This window comes from Mandrillus leucophaeus, unplaced genomic scaffold (genome assembly GCF_000951045.1).
Source record: "Mandrillus leucophaeus isolate KB7577 unplaced genomic scaffold, Mleu.le_1.0 Scaffold1036, whole genome shotgun sequence".
In the NCBI taxonomy this organism is placed as follows: Eukaryota; Metazoa; Chordata; class Mammalia; order Primates; family Cercopithecidae; genus Mandrillus; species Mandrillus leucophaeus.
In genome coordinates this window covers 40,669-61,452 of record NW_012098499.1, presented here as the reverse complement: position 1 = coordinate 61,452, position 20,784 = coordinate 40,669, and the positions used below count along the sequence as shown (strand labels likewise).

At 38.9% G+C, this 20,784-nt stretch overlaps 1 protein-coding gene across 1 annotated transcript in view; it reads right to left on the bottom strand.

Moving 5' to 3' along the window:
* Positions 1-561: 561 nt before the first annotated feature.
* Positions 562-20,784, bottom strand: part of LOC105538921 (serine/threonine-protein kinase 32A) — a 55,429-nt gene continuing 35,206 nt past the window's right edge. The window contains exons 4-8 of the mRNA XM_011978951.1: positions 17,577-17,693; positions 15,073-15,198; positions 13,151-13,279; positions 4,892-4,956; positions 562-4,512 (exon numbers count right to left, since the gene is read on the bottom strand). Coding sequence (XP_011834341.1) covers positions 4,419-4,512; positions 4,892-4,956; positions 13,151-13,279; positions 15,073-15,198; positions 17,577-17,693 — 531 coding nt within the window. The 3' untranslated portion in view covers positions 562-4,418. The remainder of the gene's footprint in view (positions 4,513-4,891; positions 4,957-13,150; positions 13,280-15,072; positions 15,199-17,576; positions 17,694-20,784) is intronic.

Sequence of the window (20,784 nt, the reverse complement as noted above, 5' to 3'; positions counted from 1 at the left end):
GCCTACTATTTCAGGACGAGCCCAGGGAGCCAGCAGCTTGCTGGCTGCCCACCCACTGTGGGTCTGAGAGGTGGTGACAGTTCCCTTTGTTCTCTCCTAAGGCAGAGGTTGCTTTTAGCTGCAAGAGTTCAGAGCTGCCCATTAACTTTCTGTCCCAGGTTATGGACCTTAGAACTTCCGCCTGCTGCTTCAGTATATGGAATGGGGCCCGGATGTTGAGGTGTAGGAAGGTAGAGTGCTAAAGAAAGAGTGCATAGGCTGCCCATGGACTTGGGGGCATAGTGAAAGGCAGAGACTGGAATTCTGGGCTATGTTCCCTGAGATGTGACTACTAGAGAGGTCAGGATTTTTAGTTTTTATACATGTGGGTCAGGTAAGCTATACTGCATTCGATAGTTGCAGAACATCATCTCTGTTACAGAATATTATTCCTGGTAAGGGACATTCCTCACAATAGGAAATAGACATAAGAACGGGTTACTTCGGGCACCCCCAATGCTCTCTCTCGAGAAAACAGTTTCACACATACACTCACACAGCTGACAAAGAAGGGTCAGTGGCTCATTGTTTACAGCAGACATTTTAATACACATAGGCACATTTATATTATATATGCTGCAGCTCAACAGAAGCGCTTGTTTCCCATTCGAGGGCCGCCAGATCAGCTGCCTGTTCACAACAGTACAGATAAGTGAAGTTAAGAATTTTAATATCAGTGTTTAATATCAGTCAGACACGCTGAATTTGTAATAAACAGGAATCACAGACAGATAGCAGTAAATAGGATTTTGTGTGGACAATACAAGGACAACTGGGTACTGAAACAAGCTTGCAATGCTTTTCGTGCCTTTTCGTTCAGCTTTTGAAAAGCTAAAGCCTCAGCATTACTGCATCAGCCACAAGCAGCAACACTGGTCCCTCCTAGCTACAGTAATACTTTTTCTTCCTACGTATTCCTCCATCCAGTCTACAAAAGCTATGATAATAGAACGTCTAGTGGTTTCTGATTATAACTTTCCTATCAGAAGAAGCCTAGCCACTGATTAATTAGGTTACCGTGATTAATTTAGCAATGCTCTGTGCTGGTTGGTGTTCATTCCTGCCCTAGCAATGACCTCAGGCAAAACCAGTGCCACCATGGCAGTGGGTTAGCCATTAGCAGAGGACTTCCTGGAATTAGGGTTGTGGCATAAGTTGCCGGCTTGACTGCCCTACCCATGTACTAGAGGTCACTGAGGGTGCACTGGAGGTGGGCTCTGTCACAGCTGGGATGCTCCTGGACATCAAAACCTGCTCAGACTTTTCAGATGCTCCATACTGGCAAGGGAAGCTGCTGGGAGAAAAATATTTAAGAGTACCAGGCCATAGGATTTAATAGTCATCTTGTTTTCTAAAAATCACAGCCCTGAACCTCAGTTGTCACAACTCTGGAAGAGACATATTCCACCTAGTGGGATATTAACGTTTAGCCCAAGTTATAGAATAAAACCAAAGATCTGATGTCAACAACTAGCAATGACCATAAAGATTTAGACAAAGTTTAAATTTTGGAAAAGGCTTTTGTTCTCATGTGTAAAATGCACAGTGGTAGGAGGTGATTACAATCAGTTGTTCTGCACTGTCAGATACCATGGTTTTGCTTTTCAAACGTGAAATACACTGTGTGTCATTCACCTGGCTAGCACTAGAAATCCATCTTAGTCTCTGAGCCTGTGCTCTCTCATCTGTGCATCCATGGCTCCTACAAGCCCACAGAGGTGCTTCAGTCACAGAAGCAGCTCACTGGAAATAAAACTAGGGATTCAGCCTACAGAGATTGTATCGGGTTCCCATCCCATCATAAATGTATACATGTGAAATGGTACTATGGCTTAACTCTCATCACGGTGGAGATCCTAATGGTTCCACGGCTCTTTGGTAAGTGTAAGTGCAGAAAAATTTCCCAAAGCCTCTTCTTGGGAAGGATGCAAACAAGGTCACAGTGAGAGGAGGAACCTGGTTACTTAGGGAGGTGAGTCCACAGCACATCAAGGCTTGAATCAAAACAAATGAAGGATAAAAGTAAATATGCAAGTAGTCCCTGACACTCGTGGGGTTACCAGACTGCAGCAGCAGCATCTAGTCACTTTCTTATTCTTGCTCTTTCCAGCACATTCCCCTCTCTGAAATTGAGTCAGGGCAATTGTTTCAAGTTTATAGTGTTTGGAGAAAAACAGAATAGCATAGACAAATGATGTGGGAAATGTAGGGAAAAGGAATCAAACAACAAAAGAACTGGTTTTTAATTATGTAACAAAAATATGGTTGCTCTTAGAGAAGCACTATTTCACAGCTCTGCACAAAACTCTGGGCCTGTTAGCTCAGTGAGGAGGAAACTGTGAATGCCAAGCTAAAGTTTAGCTCTGGCTTTCTACACATACTTGGTTGCCCCAATGTAACCTCCTTAAGGAAAAGCCTTGCATAAAAGGCAGCCATCTCTGTTTCTTCAGTCCATTTCCACTTGCCTGGCTTCCCAAATGGGCATCACTCAGGTCTTCCCAGTTGCCAGCTTACCGCCATCTTGGTGAGACACATGGTCTCCGTAAGGACAGGTTAGGTACTCTAAGTAGCCAAGAGGTGAAAACAATCCCCCACCGAGCCTGTTCACTTCTTGGCCCTACCCAGAGGCATATGAGTTGCCAAAAATAGTTCTTCTGCAAAGATCTGTATATCTGTACAGTGGAGTTACATCATATGCACATCTCACTTAGGTGAATTAAACTTTGTGGCAAATCAATAAATAAAATATAAAGAAAAGGAGTGAGATATTAATGATATTTTAAATAAGTAGGCAATTCTGCTTGCCATTCTTGTAGTAAGCACAAGGGAGAAGGGAGACATGATACCACTGTTCCCTTAGTCTCCATGAACTTGCCTCCCTTGGATGTGTGAGAATTCCACTGTTCTAAGAGTAATTCTAAGGCCAGGTGTGGTGGCTCATACCTGTAATCCCAGCAGTTTGGGAGGCCACGGTGGGCGGATCATTTGAGGCCAGGAGTTTGAAACTAACCTGGCTAGCATAGCAAAACCCTGTCTCTACTAAAAATACAAAAAATTAACTACACATGGTGGCACACACATGCAATCCCAGCTACTCAGGAGGCTGAGACACAAGAATCCCTTGAACCTAGGAGGCAGAGGCTGTAGTGAGCAGAGATCATGCCACTGCACTCCAGCCAGGGTGACAGAGTGAGACTCTGCCTGAAAAGAAAAAAAAAAGAGTAAGTCTAGTCTATGAAGACAAGTGTAATTTGTTCAACACTTTAACTCATCTGGTATTAGCCAAAATGAGACCAAAAATAAAAATAACTAAATCAAAACAAAACAAAAGCAATGACTTGTTTCATTAGTGAAGGGTGACACTGTATTGGGCTTCACTGAGAAAAGGTACTTCCCATATGTTATGGGTAATTTAAGGGGTTTTTCAAAGGTAAATTTTACTATCTTCTAAATTCACTTCTAACTTAGACAATAAACCCTGTATAAGATGCAACTTTGCTGAAATGCAAGGTGGACATACTTTCGGTGCGACAACATTGTTTTCTGATCCTCTCCAGATCCAGGTCTCTGCTAATCTTCAGAGGACAATTAACCCTTAAGGAACATGCTTTTTGGAAGGAGAGTGGTGTGCTAATATTTAGCAATTCTCTTGTTAGGAGGGAAAAAACTAACCTTTACCAGTTTCCACAGTGTAAATGCTCCCATTATTACCAATTTCAAGTCACCACCTTCACATTGTTGAAGAGGGAGCTGGGAAGTGGTGTGCACGGCAGGCTCATGCTGGCTGAGATAAGCGGATCTAATGCTGATTCTAGCACATCACTGGAAGGCCCTCATCCATCTCTGTTACTTTTAATCTGATTCCATTCATGCCTCCCTGATAGAATTCCTTATCCTTATCCAAGTAGGCTGGGGATTTCTGACCACTTTATGAAACTATGAGTCTGAAAAGTCTCACTGAGTCCTGTGTCCATCTGTCCATTTGTCATTGTGTAATAAGAAGGAGTGGAAAAATAAATCTATATTCACATACTAATTTTAAAATAAAAATAAAGGCTGTTTAGAATAACAATTACAGCACTAAAAAGGCAGGGTATGGCTCATCTAATATAACCCTCTCATTTTAGATAAATAAAGTAAAGCACAGAAAGTGGCTAAGTGCTAACTTGCTCTAGATCACACAGCTGATTGATGTGAAACGACATCCCAGGAGCTCAGGCCCAGGAACCTTCACTGTGTCATGCTGCCTTTTTTGAAAGATAATCATTCACATTTTCTAAGTCAGGACGTGTGGAGTGGCAAGAACTACTGTCAGCTTTTCTTGACGTATGTAATTAGAAGTTTCTGGCATGAGATTGTCCCAAGAAGACACGAGGCCTTTACAGGTTGTTATTCTGACCATCCTCATTTTGTGGGTCTTTGGTTTGTTCCAAGGTTAGATTTGGTTGTCTTTTGTTAAAGTCCCTTTTTACTCTTAAAAGGAAAAAAAAAAAAGATGTTTTATTCTTTGAAAAAGAAAATGAAAGGTTTAAGCTTTTGAAATAACATTAAGCCCCATAATTTATAAATAAGCATGAGCCAAGAAAATCTTTTGAAAGCCTTTGATTTTTAAGTGTTCAAATCCTAATTCCTCATCCCTGCTCATAAACAAAAACTTGATAAGTTAATTTATCAATTAAAAATTTTTAAATACCTTACAAAAAAGGTTTCTACATTTTCTACAGTAGATTGCATCATTTTCCCAATTAGAAAATAATTTTTAAAATGTTAAAAATATATTTTCTCTGCAAGTAAAGTCTGGCTGAAACATGCCATCATTTCCGGGGCTGTTGTTCTCCCAGGAGTTACTTACTTTTCTCTGTTGAAAATTATGAACTCCTTCTGGACAGAGTCAAGGTGCTCTTGAAAAAGACATGTCTTCCAGGTGAACGTAGAAAAAAAAGAAAATAGAGGTATAGTTAGCAGACAAATGAGGATCTTCGAACAGCCAATAACCTGTTGACGGTCTATTCAATGAATAGCCCCAAATTGAGAAGTAAGTAGTATCTTCAAAATGGATGCTATGTGAAGATTCCAGGAAGGTGACAAAACAGGAAGCACCAGGAATCTGTCTCCCCTCCTAGACAGCGATTGCACTGGCAGAATCTATCTAATGTCACTATTTTAGAACTCTGGAGTCTATTGAAAAATTGCAACTTTCAGGGAAGGCTTGGGTGGCAAAGTGCAGTTAATTATGACCAACTTAAGCTCTTAGCACAGCAGCAGCTACCCATCCCTCATCCTCCAGTCCAATGAGGGGGAGCTGAGCACACACATGTTCTGGAGCAGTTTGCACACAGCCTGTGGGAGCCAGGGTGGAAAACAAGAACCATGTTCTCCAAATACTGAGGATCCGTGCTCCCATCACTGCTGCTTGTGATCACAGAGGTGCAAACAAAATGCTTGATGGCCATTGTTGTTGCACCTCCCCCACACTGTTCCAAGCCACTCTCCCTCAGGCTGAAGTGACTTCTGGGAGAATTAAAGGGCCAGCACCTTTTCCTCCCTTCATTTTTCTCCTTTTCTCCTTTTGGGAGCCACACATGAAAGGCTGGGACATTCAAAAACAACTGCATCTGTAGGGAAAATCAGAAAGTGACTGCACATGCCCAGGGAAAGATGCAGGCTCAGAAAAGACCTAAGAAGGTCTTACCTTTACACCTCAGCTGATCTTTGGCATGAAGACAGCTTACAACAATAATAAAAAATAAAAATAAAAACAATAACAAAAAACAGCAAACCCTGCGGATAGGGGAAATCTGATTTTCCTAGATTTATCACATTATTAGATTCAAGTGTCCAATACAAAAAATAATAAGCCATGCCAGGAAATAGAGAAGTATGGCTCATTCACAGTAAAAAAATCATAAATCAAAAAAGCTATCTCTTAAAGAGACCTAATAGCAGATCTACTAGATGAAGACTTCAAAATGACTATCTTAAAGATGCTCAGAGAACTAAAGGAAGATACAGAGAAAATCAAGAAAATGATGTGCAAACAAAACTAAAATATTAATAAAAAGATAGAAAACCTAAAAAGAAACTAAAAGGAAATTCTTGAGCTGAAAAGTGCAATAACTAAAATTTAAAAATTTGCTACAGGGTTTCAAAGGCAAAATTGAGCAGGCAAAGGAAAGAATCATCAAAGTTGAAGACAGGACAGTGGAAATTACTGGGTCTGAGGAACAGAAAGAAAAAAGATTGAAGAATAACAAACAGAGCCTACAGCAAGCTTGTCCAACCCACAGCCCATGGGCCACATGTGCCTCAGGATGGCTTTGAAAGTGGCTCAACACAAATTCATAAACTTTCTTAAAACATTATAAGATTTTTGGGGGGTGATTTTTCTTTAGCTCATCAGCTATCATTAGTGTTAGTGTATTTTATGTGTGGCCTAAGACAATTCCTCTTCTTCCAATGTGGCCCAGGGAAGCCAAAAGATTGGACATCCCTGGCCTACAGAATGTATGGAACACCATCAAGCAAACCAGTGTATGTACTGTGGATGTCCCAGAAGGAGAAGAGAGAGAAAAACGAAAACAGAATATTTAAAGAAATCGTAGCTGAAAGGCATGAGCCCCCAAATCCAAAAAAGTACAGTGTAGCCCAAGTAAGATGAATTCAAAAAGACCCATATTGAGACAAAATATAATCAAACTTTTCTTTTTTTGGATGGGGGACAGACTTTGTTCTGTTGCCCAGACTGTAGTGAAGTGGCACGATCTCACCTCACTGCAACCTCCTCCTCTTGGGTTCAAGAGCTTCTCTTGCCTCAGCCACCCAAGTAGCTGGGATTACAGGTATGCACCATCACACCCAGCTAATTTTTGTGTTTTTAGTATAAACAGGGTTTCATCATGTTGGCCAGGCTAATCTTGAATTCCTGACCTCAAATGATCTGCCTGCCTCAGCCTTCCAAAGTGCTGGGATTACAGGTGTGAGCCACCATGCCCAGCCAATATAATCAAACTTTCTAAAACCAAAGACAAGGAGAGAATCTTGAAAGCAGCAAGAGAGAAGCAACTTGTCACATACATCATAAGATGATGGGCAGATTTCTCATCAGAAGCTTTGGAGGCCAGAAGGCATTGGGCTGATATATTCAAAGTGCTAAAAGAAAAAACCTATCAACCAAGGATCCTATCTATATCTGGCAGAACTGTTCTTAAAAAGTGAGAGAGAAACTAAGATGTTTCCAGATAAAAGTGGAGGGAGTTTATTACCACTAGAACTTCCCTGTAAGAAATGCTCAAGGGAGCCCTGCAAGGTGAAATGAAAGGACACGAGACAGTAACTTGAAACTATACAGAGAAATAAAGCTCTCAGTAAGTCTAAATATATTAGACAATTACAAAAGCCAAGATTATTGTAACGATAGTTTGTAAATTCTTTTTGTTTTCTACATAAGATACTAATATATATTCAAAAAACAACAATTAATCTAAAAGCTAGTATTATTGTAAATTTGGCTTGGAGGTTCTACCTGGATTTTGTGAATAGCCTAAAAACATCTCTCCATACTTATTCCTGATAGAATGTTCCCCTCAACAATGGTACTGGAGTTGATTAAATATCCTTCTCTTCTAGTCAGCAGAGCCTTCTTTATTTGTGACTTTCTTGCAGACATGCAAAGCATTTGCTTTGACACTGCACTGTCCAGCTTTCGACATCTATTGATGACTTTTTCATCAAAATGAGAAAATTTAGCCTCAAAAAAAGATGATTACCAAACCCAGGACAGAATTGGAACTGGATCAAGTGTTTTAAAAGTCTGCAACAAAATACTTCCAAATTTCTTCTGATGAAAAATAATCTTCTTTAAAAAAAATCATTCAGTCGTTTATTTTTTTTTTAACCTAGAAATTAGAATATGCTAAGTTCTCCAGTACTGGAGAGTTTTCTTTCAGAGTGCTTGTTTAGCTGACAGGAGAGGAACAATACAAAGCACAGAAGAGGAATGGGGAACAAGACAAAGGAGAAGACACAGCTCTGTTGTATTTCACTCTTATTTACAAACGGAGGCATTTGTAATCCTGAGGGTTTCCAGTATCGGTCGCAGGGGACAGGCAGCTACAGGATAAACATAATCTGATAAAAGCTCTTTGGAACGACACTTTTACCCCAAGATTTTAGAAAAAATAATTTTTAGCATTAAAAATCAAGGTTATAATCAAGTGAAATGCAAAAATCCACATGGACTTTTTTTCCCCTCTACTATGTAACTATTTTGTTTAAACAAAGATATGAAATACACACTTGAAGATGACCTTCTAGTGTGATACTTCAGACCCCATTACTCTTAAAGCGTTCATGTTCAACTTGTTCTCTTTCCTCTGCTTTAGGTGGAGAAGTTTAAGAAGTGTAGCCAAATGGATATATCAACAGGAGTAGCCATAAAAAGAATATGAAATGAGGGGGAAGAAAAAAGAATGGAGGGACTAATGGGTCATACATGACTCAGAAGAGAAATGTTCACTAAAAATCTTAGAACTCACCTATCAAGGAGGAGCAGAGCAAACAATGATTAAACTATCATAGCTGGACATGGCATCCAAAATATTGGAAGGGTTAAGAGCAGGTGGAAATCTCAGGAGGAGAACGAGGACTTAGGGAATTTGCCTCAATAGTCAGATAGACTGGTGGCATGGCAGTCTGTTGATTCTATATTTTAAAGATGTTGAGCAGAGCAAGATAAAGTGGAGGATATTCTGGGGGAAAAAAAAAACAACAAAGGCATCTGACATGAGCATTAAAGGAGCCAAGGAAAAGAAAGGCTAGGAGTTAGGAAGTGCAGTGGAAAGTAAAGCATCCCAACAGCTAACATTCTGCGGAGCACTTTACATGCACTAATTTACTCAGAACGAGCCTATGAAGTCGGTACACATATCAACTCCATCTATAAATGAGGAAACTGAGACATGGGAAAAATGCAAAACTTTAGTTATGTTCCTCTAGTTTATCACATCCTAGATTCTATAACAGCGTATGTCAACCTTGGCTGCACACATAGAATCACCTGAAGTAATTTTTTAAAATACTGAGACCCAGGATATAAAATCAATGTGCAAAGATTGCTAGCATTCTTATACACCAACAACAGGCAAGCAGAGAAACAAATCATGAATGAACTCCCATTCACAATTGCTACAAAAACAGTAAAACACCTAGGAATATAGCTAACAAGGGAAATGAAGGACCTCTTCAAGGAGAACTACAAACCACTGCTCAAGGAAATCAGAGAGGACACAATGAAATGGAAAAACATTCCAGGTTCCCAGATAGAAAGAATCAATATCATGAAAATGGCCATACTGCCCAAAGTAATTTATAGATTTAATGCTATTCCCATTAAATGACCATTGGCATTCTTCACAGAATTAGGAAAAACTATTTAAAAATTTATATGGTACCAAAAAAGAGCCCAAATAGCCAAGACAATATTAAGCAAAAAAAAAAAAAAGACTGGAGGCATTACACTACTACACCACCTGACTTCAAACTATACCACAAAGCTACAGTAACCAAAACAGCATGGTACTGGTATAACAACAGACACACAGACCAATGAAACAGAATAGAGAACTCAGAGAGCCCAGAATAGAGAGCTCCTTTTCCAGGCTTATGGTTGATTGGAATTCCCTTGTCAACACTTGACTCTTTTCTAACGTGGTACCTAAACAGTGATGAATTTGACTCTAGAGTAACATGGTGACTTTGAGCTACACACAGTGGGGCAGAAATGGGGCTAAGCTATAGGTAACATGATATTGATATGGTGGACATCTTGTTAGATTTGGCTGAAGGAATGCCTTCAGTGAATGGCTGTAGATAAGATTAAAGGCACAGAGGATGAGTAATGTCACAAGCCTTTTGAACACAGTATGGGTAATTCCTATGATCAGAAAACACCTGCCATTTTATTTCCTCTGAAACATTAAGATCTACCTGTGCCCTAAGAAGTGCCAGCCTTGAAATGCTCTTTTCCTTTCCTGTATGCTCACCTACCTCTGCTCAGTCTAGAGGAACTACATCAAATGTTGCCTCCTCTGGAAAGCCTATCCTAACCCTTCACTCAGGTCCAGTAAGCAATTCCCAGAGCACTTTGTGTATCTAACCATAGCATTAACCACCTAGTCAGAAACATTTCCTAACATAGCAGGAACTTTACAGTCATTTGAATAAGTGAATGAAGGAAGGAACAAACATGTTAATAATATAATAAGATAAGATTGACCCTCATGTTTTAAAAGCCTTAATGTAAAAGAGTGACGATAGAGTGAAGAATCAGAAAAATAGTTCATAATCTTTCTGAGTCTTCTTGGAAGTAAGACTATTGTTTGTTTTGAAGCAAAATACCTTTTATTTTTGAACCTGGCATACAAGATTAGAAGAATCTAGAGAAAAATGCTGATGTAAGCTGTTCCAAGCCCCATCTCTTAACAAAAACATCAAAAAAACAAGCAGATACTGTTTAAACCCACTTTGTCTAAACTCCAGAAAGCAAAGGTTTACTGGAACCAAGTGAACACTAAATTAAGAAAAGAAAAACAACTTAAAAATGCTCCTGGTGTTAAATCTCAGTCAAAACATTAGCTGAGCACAGTTAAAGTCACAGAGATTTCAGTGATGACACAACAAGGAAGACGATCTCTACAAACATTGTTTGGAGAAGTTGCTAAAAAATGGATAACAACAGCCTTCAACAATCAAAAAATAGCAAACCATGAAGAAAGGAGGAAGCTGATTTCCAGAGTTACCGCATTACAGTATTTAAATGTCACGTTTTCAACAGCAACAGAAAAAAATCACAAGATACACAAAGAAACAGGAAAGTATTGCCATTCAAAGACTTAACATAAGTGGATAGAAATTGTCCTGAGGAAGCCCAAACATTGAGCTTTCTAGAGTGAGATTTTAAAACAATTTTCTTGAATATGCTCAGAGTTAAAGGAAGCCATGGAAGGAAACTACAAAACAGGTCTCAAAAACTTTAAAAAGACTGAAATCAATGGAATGAAGGTAGGAATCAATAACAGAAAGAAAACTGGAAAATTCACAAAAATGTGGAAATTAAACAACAAACTCTTAAAAAATGAGTCAGAAAAAGAGATCACATGAGAAATCAGAATATACTTAGAGATGAATTAAAAACAAAACACAACATCCCAAAACTTATGGGATGGGTGAACACAGTGCTCAGAAGGAACTTTATAGCTATAAGTACCAATATTAAAAAAGAAGAAACGTCTTAAGTCAAAAGCCTAACTGAACACCATGTTAGTATGTTAAGGATTTTTGCATCTATATTCATAAGAGATATCAGTTTGTAATTATCATTTTTTGTGATGTCTTTGTCCAATTTGGTATCAGGGTAATGCTAGCTTCGTAGAATGAGTAAGGGAGAAACTATTTGCAATTCACATATCTGATAAGGGTCCAATATCCAGAATATGTAAAAAACATCCTGTAATTCAACAACAGAAATGACAAGGTACATTTAAGTTATAAAGAACGAGAGGAAGCCAGTTATGTGAAGATGCAAGGGAAGAGCATTCTAGCAACAGGGAAGAGCAAGGTCAAAGGCCCTGAAGAAGAACAAAAGGGTCAATGCTTGAGAGTGAGACACTTGCAGGGTCTGTGAGGTTGGAGGGTTTTAAGTGAGGGTCAGAGTGGGATAGTACAAGGACATGGCAGGAAAGATGGGCAGATCATGTTGAGCATGGTAGGTATGGTCGAAAGTTACTCCCAAATTGCTCAGTTATTTCTAAAACTTTAAAAACTTGTAATAAAAAGGATCTCTTGGTTTTTATTACATGTTAGGTCTTGTTATCAGAGAGGCCTGTATCCACCTTGAGCCGAGTTCTGCTAGGTCAGGAGAAGGAGCAAGTCTGGAGAAGTGGGTTGGTTATGACATCATCATGAAGAACAGACCATTGGAAAGAAGACAGTTTAGAGACAAGCAACATGCAAGATGGGTTAGCAGCACAGCTAACCATTCCTTGGAGGGTCCTAGAAAACATTTCCTGAAGGGAATCTGACGAGAGGCCAGTTCTGTGATCAAACAGGACCGAGATGTGAACGTTTGATGAATTAATTGTCCATTGAAATATATAGTGGCCCCTGACAACTAGAGAAATTAAGGAGATGGAGGATACTTATTTGTTTGCAGAGCCATCTTTACCACAAGACTACACAATCTTTGAGAAAAGGGACAGCATCGAGGACAGAAATTATATCTCCATCATTTCTCACTCCAGTGTTTAGCACAGGACCTGGCAGATCATAGGTACTCAATAAAAGTAGTCTAAATGAGAGAGGGAGGGATAGATGGAGGAATGGATGAATGGTCATGGGGATAGATAGATGACCTTTAGAGGAAAAGTGAATGTTTATTACTTCATCATCATTGTAATTCATAGAGCCACATGTGAGTATAAAATCCCACTGAGTGTTTGCAAGTTACTGCACTGAAATCTGAGCTCTGACTATGACAGAGAATTATATACTTAGTTACAAAATTAATTTAACTCAACCTGAAATCCAGCAATAGGGCTCCACCATGTTAGAATTCCATTGTTCCTGTGAACAGACACTCTTCTGTGAGGCTTGATATCCTAAAATTCTGCTTGTGGCAAAGAACAGACATCATCTCTAGGGTTGGCTGCTCCCAGAAACTCCTCAAAGCAGGAGTGAGGTCCAAAACAACCATGTGTGTACTTTGAAACCTTCCCCTTCACCATAATTTTATGAATCATCCCCTAACCTAAGCTTGGCGAATGACAGTTCCTCTCCCAGGAAATTTGTCAATTTTGAATTGAGAACTGGAAGAGAGCAATAACTGAATCAAGTTCATGGCAGAGCTCTAGAGGGAAAGCCTACAAGTAAAACATTGCTGCTGGGATCCTCAGAGCAGCTCTGGTCTGCCCTTTTAGAAGCCTGGCTAATCTACTTCTCCTATTTCACTAAGCAGCAAAAGCAGGGTGCTAAAATGACCTTCCGGTAGAAGCTCTCGAAGATATTGCAGCCATCATGGGGAAACTCGTGACCCTGAGTTTGGTGGGGACCTGTTTACCTGAGAAGAATTGCATTTCCTCATATCCTTTTCCTTCTTTGCCAGACGCTTTTTTTTCTTGTGAAGAGGTTTGGACTCCAAAATCATTTCCTCGAGTTCAAAGGTAGGATCACAATTCAGCCTGCCTTTCTGCAAGGAAGACAATTGGCTCAATCCTCAGATTACTGTATCATTCTGAAAAACACATCAGACCTAATATGGAAAATAACACTTAGTCTTGACGGTGCAGTCCATGAATAATATGCTGGGATTCCCACTCTACGTTTTACGTTATTTATTGCCAGCATCGTTTTTCATCTTCTTCGTTTATTTTTCTAAACTCTCAATTAGCCCTCAGTGAGTAAAAACAAAAGCCAACTTACAATTATTTTTCTAAAGTGGAAGCTTTTGGGTTATGTTCCCCAAAGTGCGTTCTAATAATCGTGTAGCTCAGAATCCCCTAAGTTGCTTGCTCAGCTTCCCAGTTCTTCAATCAGACTTCCCAAATCAGGATTTCAGCATGTGAGGTCCAAGAACTTGCACTTTAATAAGCTCCCCAGATGATTCCAATTCACACTAAAGTCAGAGAAGCATAACGTAGAACTTCTTTTGAGCCAGCGTTGATGGCTAATTGCAGGGACGCACACATAGAAGGAGGGGGAAGCAAGAGTGGGGGGTGCCTAGACCTTCATTGCGTCATGTGTCAATTATGGTACAAGTTGCCCCTGCTGGACCCTGCAAAGTAGAGAGGTAAGAACTCAGACCTACCCTCCTGTTGCTCCATAAGGTACAATTCTACTATACTGCTTTCTCCTTTCTCTCACTTTGCACTTTTTCCTTACCCTCTCATTGGAGCATGCCTCCTGCTGTGTGTACATGAAGGATCACACTCTCACATTCCCACAGCAAATGCCTCACTTGTGTTTAAGAAAAATATTTTTTTTTGAGACAGGGTCTCACTCTGTTACCCAGGCTAGAGTGCAGTGGCATGATCACTGCTCACGCAGCCTCAAACTCCTGGGCTTAAGTGATCTTTCTACCTCAGCCTCCTACTAGGTAGCTGAGACTACACCCAAGTACCACCATGCCTGGTTAATGGTTTTTTTTTTTTCTTTTTTTGTAGAGACACGGTCTTGCCATTTGCCAAAGCTGATCTTGAACCCCAGTCCTCCTTCCTTGGCCTCCTAAAGTGCTGAGATTGCAGGTCTGAGCTGCCATGAACAACCAAAACAGAAAACTGAATTGGTTCTACAGGCCCCTTTAGAAGCCTCTTATTCTGCCCAATATACCTACAATTGAACATATAATTTCAGTTCTAGGCAGAGAGAAGGAATTAGAGGCCTCACTTGGGACCTTTGGCCTAAGCTTCTGGACTTTGGCTCTTACCAGCATAATGCAGTAGACCACAGAAGTCCATTGGTTTGGGTATCCATCCAATGGGAATTACGTGTCTTTGGTTATCAGTCCTTACAAATAAAAATCCCTGAGATAGAACAAACAAAGGAGGAAGGGCAAATGGTAAAATAAATTCCTCACCTTACCTCCAACAATTTACAATTTTTTGACTCAGATCTCTAGGGACAAGAACTTCTGCATCTTTAGAATCAAAGAAAACTTTAAAAAAATCAGCAGATTCATGAGAATGACTATTTGGAGAACTAGGACTTCCTTTCAATAAAAACATACTATAAAAAGTGGTTAAAAGCTAGAACTTCAGTGGCAAATATACCTGGCTTAGAATCCCAGCTTGACTCCTTGGTAGCTTTGTGACCTTTGGTGACAAACTTACCCTACGTGTGTCTCAATTCTCTCATCTGTGAAATGGGAATTGGGGTTCTCTTACAACACCGGTGTGATTATCTAATGAGACAATGTGTGAATCTGGCACACAGGGTAATGTGCACTGAATGGGGGTTCTTATGGGTTTGTTAGGATTGACTCACATTAGGAATGAAACCTGGAATGAGCCTCTTCTGAAAAACTGCATCCCAGTTAATATCATTCATGTATGGGAAGTTCTGGACATCAGACAACTGAGAAAATCGTTGGTCTGGATTAAGTTCAAGTAGCTGCCAATAAAATACAAACGTCAAGGCCATAAGAAAGGATAGGAGGACAAAGAAATCATACAAATTCTCTCTAAATGTTTTCAAGTGTAGGACTGAAGGAAAAAAGACAGTGTCCGCCATCCCTAATCCCATAAACAAGGTAGAAAATACACATTATTAGAATGAACAGTATGTAGGATTCTGCAATGTGATGAGTAAAAATGGCTTGTCCTACTAAGTCAAATGTATCTTTGATTCTTGACTCCTCTACTTACTAAGGACTAATTTGTTCTCTAAATCTTAGTTTACCCCTGTGTTAAAAAAAAAAAAAGCAAGGGTAATAATCTATTTCATACGATTGCGATCAGGATTAATGGGAGGCTATTTATACAAAGCGCCTAGTAGAAAACCTATGGTGACAAATGTTGATACATTTTCACAAGTGAAACTCATTTCCTACTAAGAATTTTAGCTGTTTTTACAACTAATTAAAATACATTCGGGGTGGCATAGCTAAGGTGTAACTAAAGTAACTGTTATAGCTCTAGATGTTACTGAGATAAAAGATTTTTGCCCCCTTAACCATTCCTGAGCCAACATCGCACCAACTGTGTGACTCAAATAGGCAATGTCAGTCCCACTTGCGAATGCCTCTGAAGATGACAACCACGCACCCTCAGGGTGTAATTTGTGGAGTGAAGCAGGGCTGTCTTGGAACTAAGTCGAATTTGCTCATGGAAAATGATCCCCCATTCTATGTCTTTGACATTACTGACGCAATGTCCCTATTCCAAAATAGGGAACTTGACTCCAAAAACAAGAGACACAAATGATGACTCCTTAGCCACTAAAGCTATTTTCCATTACCAGTGAAAACTGGTGCAATGTTCTCCAAAAAAAAAAAAAAAAAAAAAAAAGCCAAGCCCATTCTTCTTCAGCTCCTCATTCTTGTTTTGTATCATCACTCAATATACACTGCTGACCTCCTGCTCTAACTGTTCTTCATCTGTTTGATGAACATGGGTACCTTGAAATCTGATGAAAGCTGTGGACCTCATTTATTCAAATACTTGTCAAATGTCTCTCCTCAGGCTCTGTGTTAGATGCTGAGAATACCATGGTACACATGTCAGACACGGTCCCTACCCTCATGAAGCTACGAGGAAAATGGTAAGTAACGAAGGATCGCACAAATGCTGGGTATAATTTTAAACTGAAAAATGCTATGAAGGAAAGACAGTGTTACATGAACTTACACCATAAAGGTGATATTTGAGCTAAGAGCTAAAGCTGTGCTTCCCAAACTATGTAGAAGTGTCAGTTATTTTGTTTGTTTTTGTTTTTGAATTTCCAATCCACTGAAATCAGTATGTGGTCTTATTGTGCATTGCCAGTATGCAGCACCCCACATAGACACCTTGTGACTTGAGTTTGACAACCCTCAAACAAGCTTGGACCCTCTTCAATAAGACAAGTCCACTGATCATGTGTTTAGATGCTGCAGCAGTGTCCAATTGTTATAAACGTTTCTAAATGCTTCTCTCAGGTTCTTTTCTTATAATAGACCTGCAGAAAAAATTCATGGACTAGAAACAGTGAACCATATTGAGTAGTACTGCTCTCAAGGAGGAACTAGAGGAACTAGGATTGGAGGCACTGTTCCAGGAATAGGTACTAGCATGTGCAAAGGTCCTGTGGTGAGACGAAGACTGGTATGTAAAAGTGAAGAAGAGGAAAAGAAAGAAAAGAGGAAGAAAAAGGCCAAAGCAGTTTATATGTAGTCAAAGAGGGGACAAAAGTCCAAAAGTCCAAAACAAGGCTTGAGAGGTATTTTGTACCATAAAATTATTTTAATCTTTATTCTAAGAACAAGGAAAATATCCTGGACTGTCCTTTAACAGACCACTATGGGGCTGAGTGGGGAATAGAATTGAGTGGTAAAAGTGTATGGGGGCAAACCCATTATAAAGCTAGACTGATGGCAGTTGGATCAGGGAAATAGTGAGGACAGAGAGAAGTGAAATATTTTAATACTTAAAATATAAAATTTCAGAACCTGGTGATGAATTGAATATGCAGATGACAAATGAGTCCTGGTTTCTGACTGGCATAAGTGGATTTGGATAGAGAAGCCAGTCACTGAGAGAATTTCCTGAGAAGAAATTCAGGAAAGACAAAGATAAAGAAGTCTTTTGAGTTTAGGATGGCTTTGGGACATCCAAGGGGACTCTGAGTTGACTTAATGAAGCCATGTATTTGAAAGCTAACAGCTAGAAAATACACTCTAGAAATGTACATTATCATGACTGTCCCCGATATTGTATACTATTTTCTAAACTTAAACCAGAGGGCCTGCTTCCTTTTGTTACTTCCTTTTGACATGCAGTCTTCCCTCTTACCTTTTTAAGAAGTGACGCCATTTCCTGTGACCAGGCAGAAGGATAAGTTACAACAGTTGTCTCAAACATGCGTACAATTTCCTTGCTGGAAGTACTGGAGCGAATATGATATGGTCTCTTAAGGGAGAAAAGAAGTAAAAGTCTTCATTTGTATAGGGCAAAAGAAAAAAAATTTTTCCAAATGTTTCCAAGCTAAACTTTCAACCAATAAAATACCTATATCAATTTCTAACCCTGTCCAGCTGACTGTTGTGTTGCCATATGTGTAGGTGGTCCTGTGTTGCCAGACCCCCTACTTTTTCTTAAATAGTTGTTAGACACTTATGATTGCTTGTAAAATATCATCATTTTTAAAGTTGAACACTCCACTGAGCCAAACAAAACATTCAAGTGGGCTGAATCAGCCTCTGAGATGCTGATTTGAAATTGTTTTATAAGGTAACTTATATAAGTATTAACATGAAATACTGGACAAGTTCTCAATACACGGAAGTCTAAAAAATTATTATGTAAGGGTTGATTGCAAGGAAATTCAGGATTTTACCATACCATCCCTTTCACCGCAACATAATGAGGAAGCTCAGGACAGAAAGCTGCTCAGAAAACATCAACTCCAGTCCCACAAATGCTCTGAGTCCCTGGTTCCACAGAGTATGGCATGGTGGAGAATTTTGTGATGAGGCAGAAGCTTTTAAAAAAAAAAAATTTGGCGGGGAAGAACCAGGTTCTTCTATAGTTTGAACTTTGAAGAAAAGTAATTTAAAAGAAAAGAAATTAACAGAAAACTGTGGGTTAGTTGTAGTTTTCACAGCTTTACACTAGAGGACAGCCTTTATCTATATTATTTTGTAGGGGCCTTGCCAACACTGAAATTTCATGTCTTTTATGTGAACTGTAAGCTACTCAAAACCAGAGGCTATACCATTCTTGTTCATGAGACCAAGCATTCAGCAGGTATATAATACATGTTTATTTAACGAACAAAATTTGCATATTTGATTAACTAGCCACAGCACAGTTAATGTGGAAATACACATTGATCACATGCCTGGCCCTTTTAAGATGTTTAATAAATGACTGTTGATGGATGACCTAAATTGGTGGAAATGAAAGGGTGTAAGTTTTTCCCTGTAGTAAATCAGTGTTAAGAGGTAATATAAAATAATCAAGTGTTTGACGTTAAAAGGATTTGGTGTTAAATCTCTCCACTCAATTTCTGAGCTTGTTACTTCATCTGTAAAATGAAGTATCTCATGAGATTCCTGGAAAAATTAAAGGAGATAATATGTGTAAATTTCTCAACACAGTGAGTGGCTAATAGTATTAGACACAATACAGGAGAGAGATTTTTATCGTTATTGACACAAAGGTTAAAATGGGCATATGTAAATGTGAATGAATAGTGAACAGCAAAATGAGTCCTGAAGAAAAGTGATGGGAAGAAAGGCTTAATTTTACACATGGCAAGTCAATGTGAGCTATTCATGGAACCATGAAGTGCCAGGAGGTGACCCTTGAAAGAGAGATTAATTCAAACTTTTTTTTCTTTTTAAGTGAGGTCTAAAAACAACTGCCATATTCTCCTCCTCAACACTAAATAAAGGACCATAGCTAAATCATATGTCTTAGTAATTATATAGTAGAAATAACTCAGTAATTCAGTATCAATAAAGGAGTGCTAGATGCTTTATCACCATTATCAATGTTTATTGATAATTTAGTAGCCAAAGGGTTAGGTTACTCCATATGATTCAGACTATGTTTATCAGTAAGAATCAGATTAGGCTTAGTATACTCAAGTTTCTAGGCTTATATGTGTATGCACATGTGTTTTTCCTTCTTTCTATGTTTCTTCTTGATTTTAATTCATTGCTGCTTCTCAACCTACTGTTGAGAAAATAAAATGATTTTATAAACAAATGAATTAACCGATGAATGCCACAAGCAGCTGGTTTAAGTGTGTACATTTTTCTCTAGTTACTTTACAAGGCCATATGACTGAATTTAATTTTTAAAATCTCCATGACCTGTTGGTTTATTTAAAAATAACCACATTGTCTTTATCTTATTCATTAATTTACTTTCACAGTTCTAAATTTTAAAATTAACTTGAATTAATCAACTACCAGAATTGTACATTTATTTATTTACCAATTATTTATTGAAAGCCTACCATGTTCCAGCACCTTTCATAGGCATTGAGGGTACAATGAAGAACAAGACACATATGGTTTCTATGTTGGTGGGGCCTAGAGTCTACTTAAGGAAGCATGTAAATTTATTATATAGACTGTACACACACACACATACACTTAAATAAATGGGATACATGCTATAGAGAAAAATTACAGTATGCAATCACAGTATATATCAAACAAGCCTAAGGCATCTAAACTAACAGTGAGCATACAGAGAACAAACAAAGTGGAAAAGATGAAATGTTATATGGGAACAAATGATGTGTTGTGAATACAGTTGTATTTCAGAATTGCAGCTAAGCATGTACAATGAGTACAAAACTATGTACACATCTATCCTAAATTAATACTTTTGGATACTATGAAAGTATGAAAGATGTGGACCTTTGCCTTTGCAATGGCAATGAGATAGTAAGAAGTCAGAGAGATGACAAAGCAGATTAATAGTTAAGGAACACATTCATTAAGACTGAAACCAAACTCAGAAATGATGAGAATGTTTTCAAGCACATTTTCTCATTAAGACATATACTTTTCTGTAAATAAAAATTTTGTTTAGCCCCCTTCCTCTGTGGTTTAGTTGTATTGATGCTTATAATTAAATGTTATTTCCTTTTCTTCAGATAAGCTATATTTTGAAACATAATTGCAGGTAGCCTAGTTGGTGATTTTTTCCTAGAAGGTGTTTAAGTGATTTGTAGTGATTTGTTCCTCCATTCATTCAATAAACATGTATTATATACCTATTAAAAGTTAAATATTGTGACCAGGTGCGGTGGCTCACGCCTGTAATCCCACCACTTGGCGGGGCCAAGGCAGGTGGATTGCTTGAGCACAGGAGTTCAAGACCAGCCTGGGCAACATGGTGAGACCCCACCTCTACAAAAAATATAAACATTTTCCAGGCATGGTGGCATGTGCCTGTAGTCCCAGCTACTTGGGAGGCTCAGGCGGGAGGGTTGATCGGGTAGAGGAAGGGAAGGTTGGAGTGGGCCGAGATTGCGCCATTG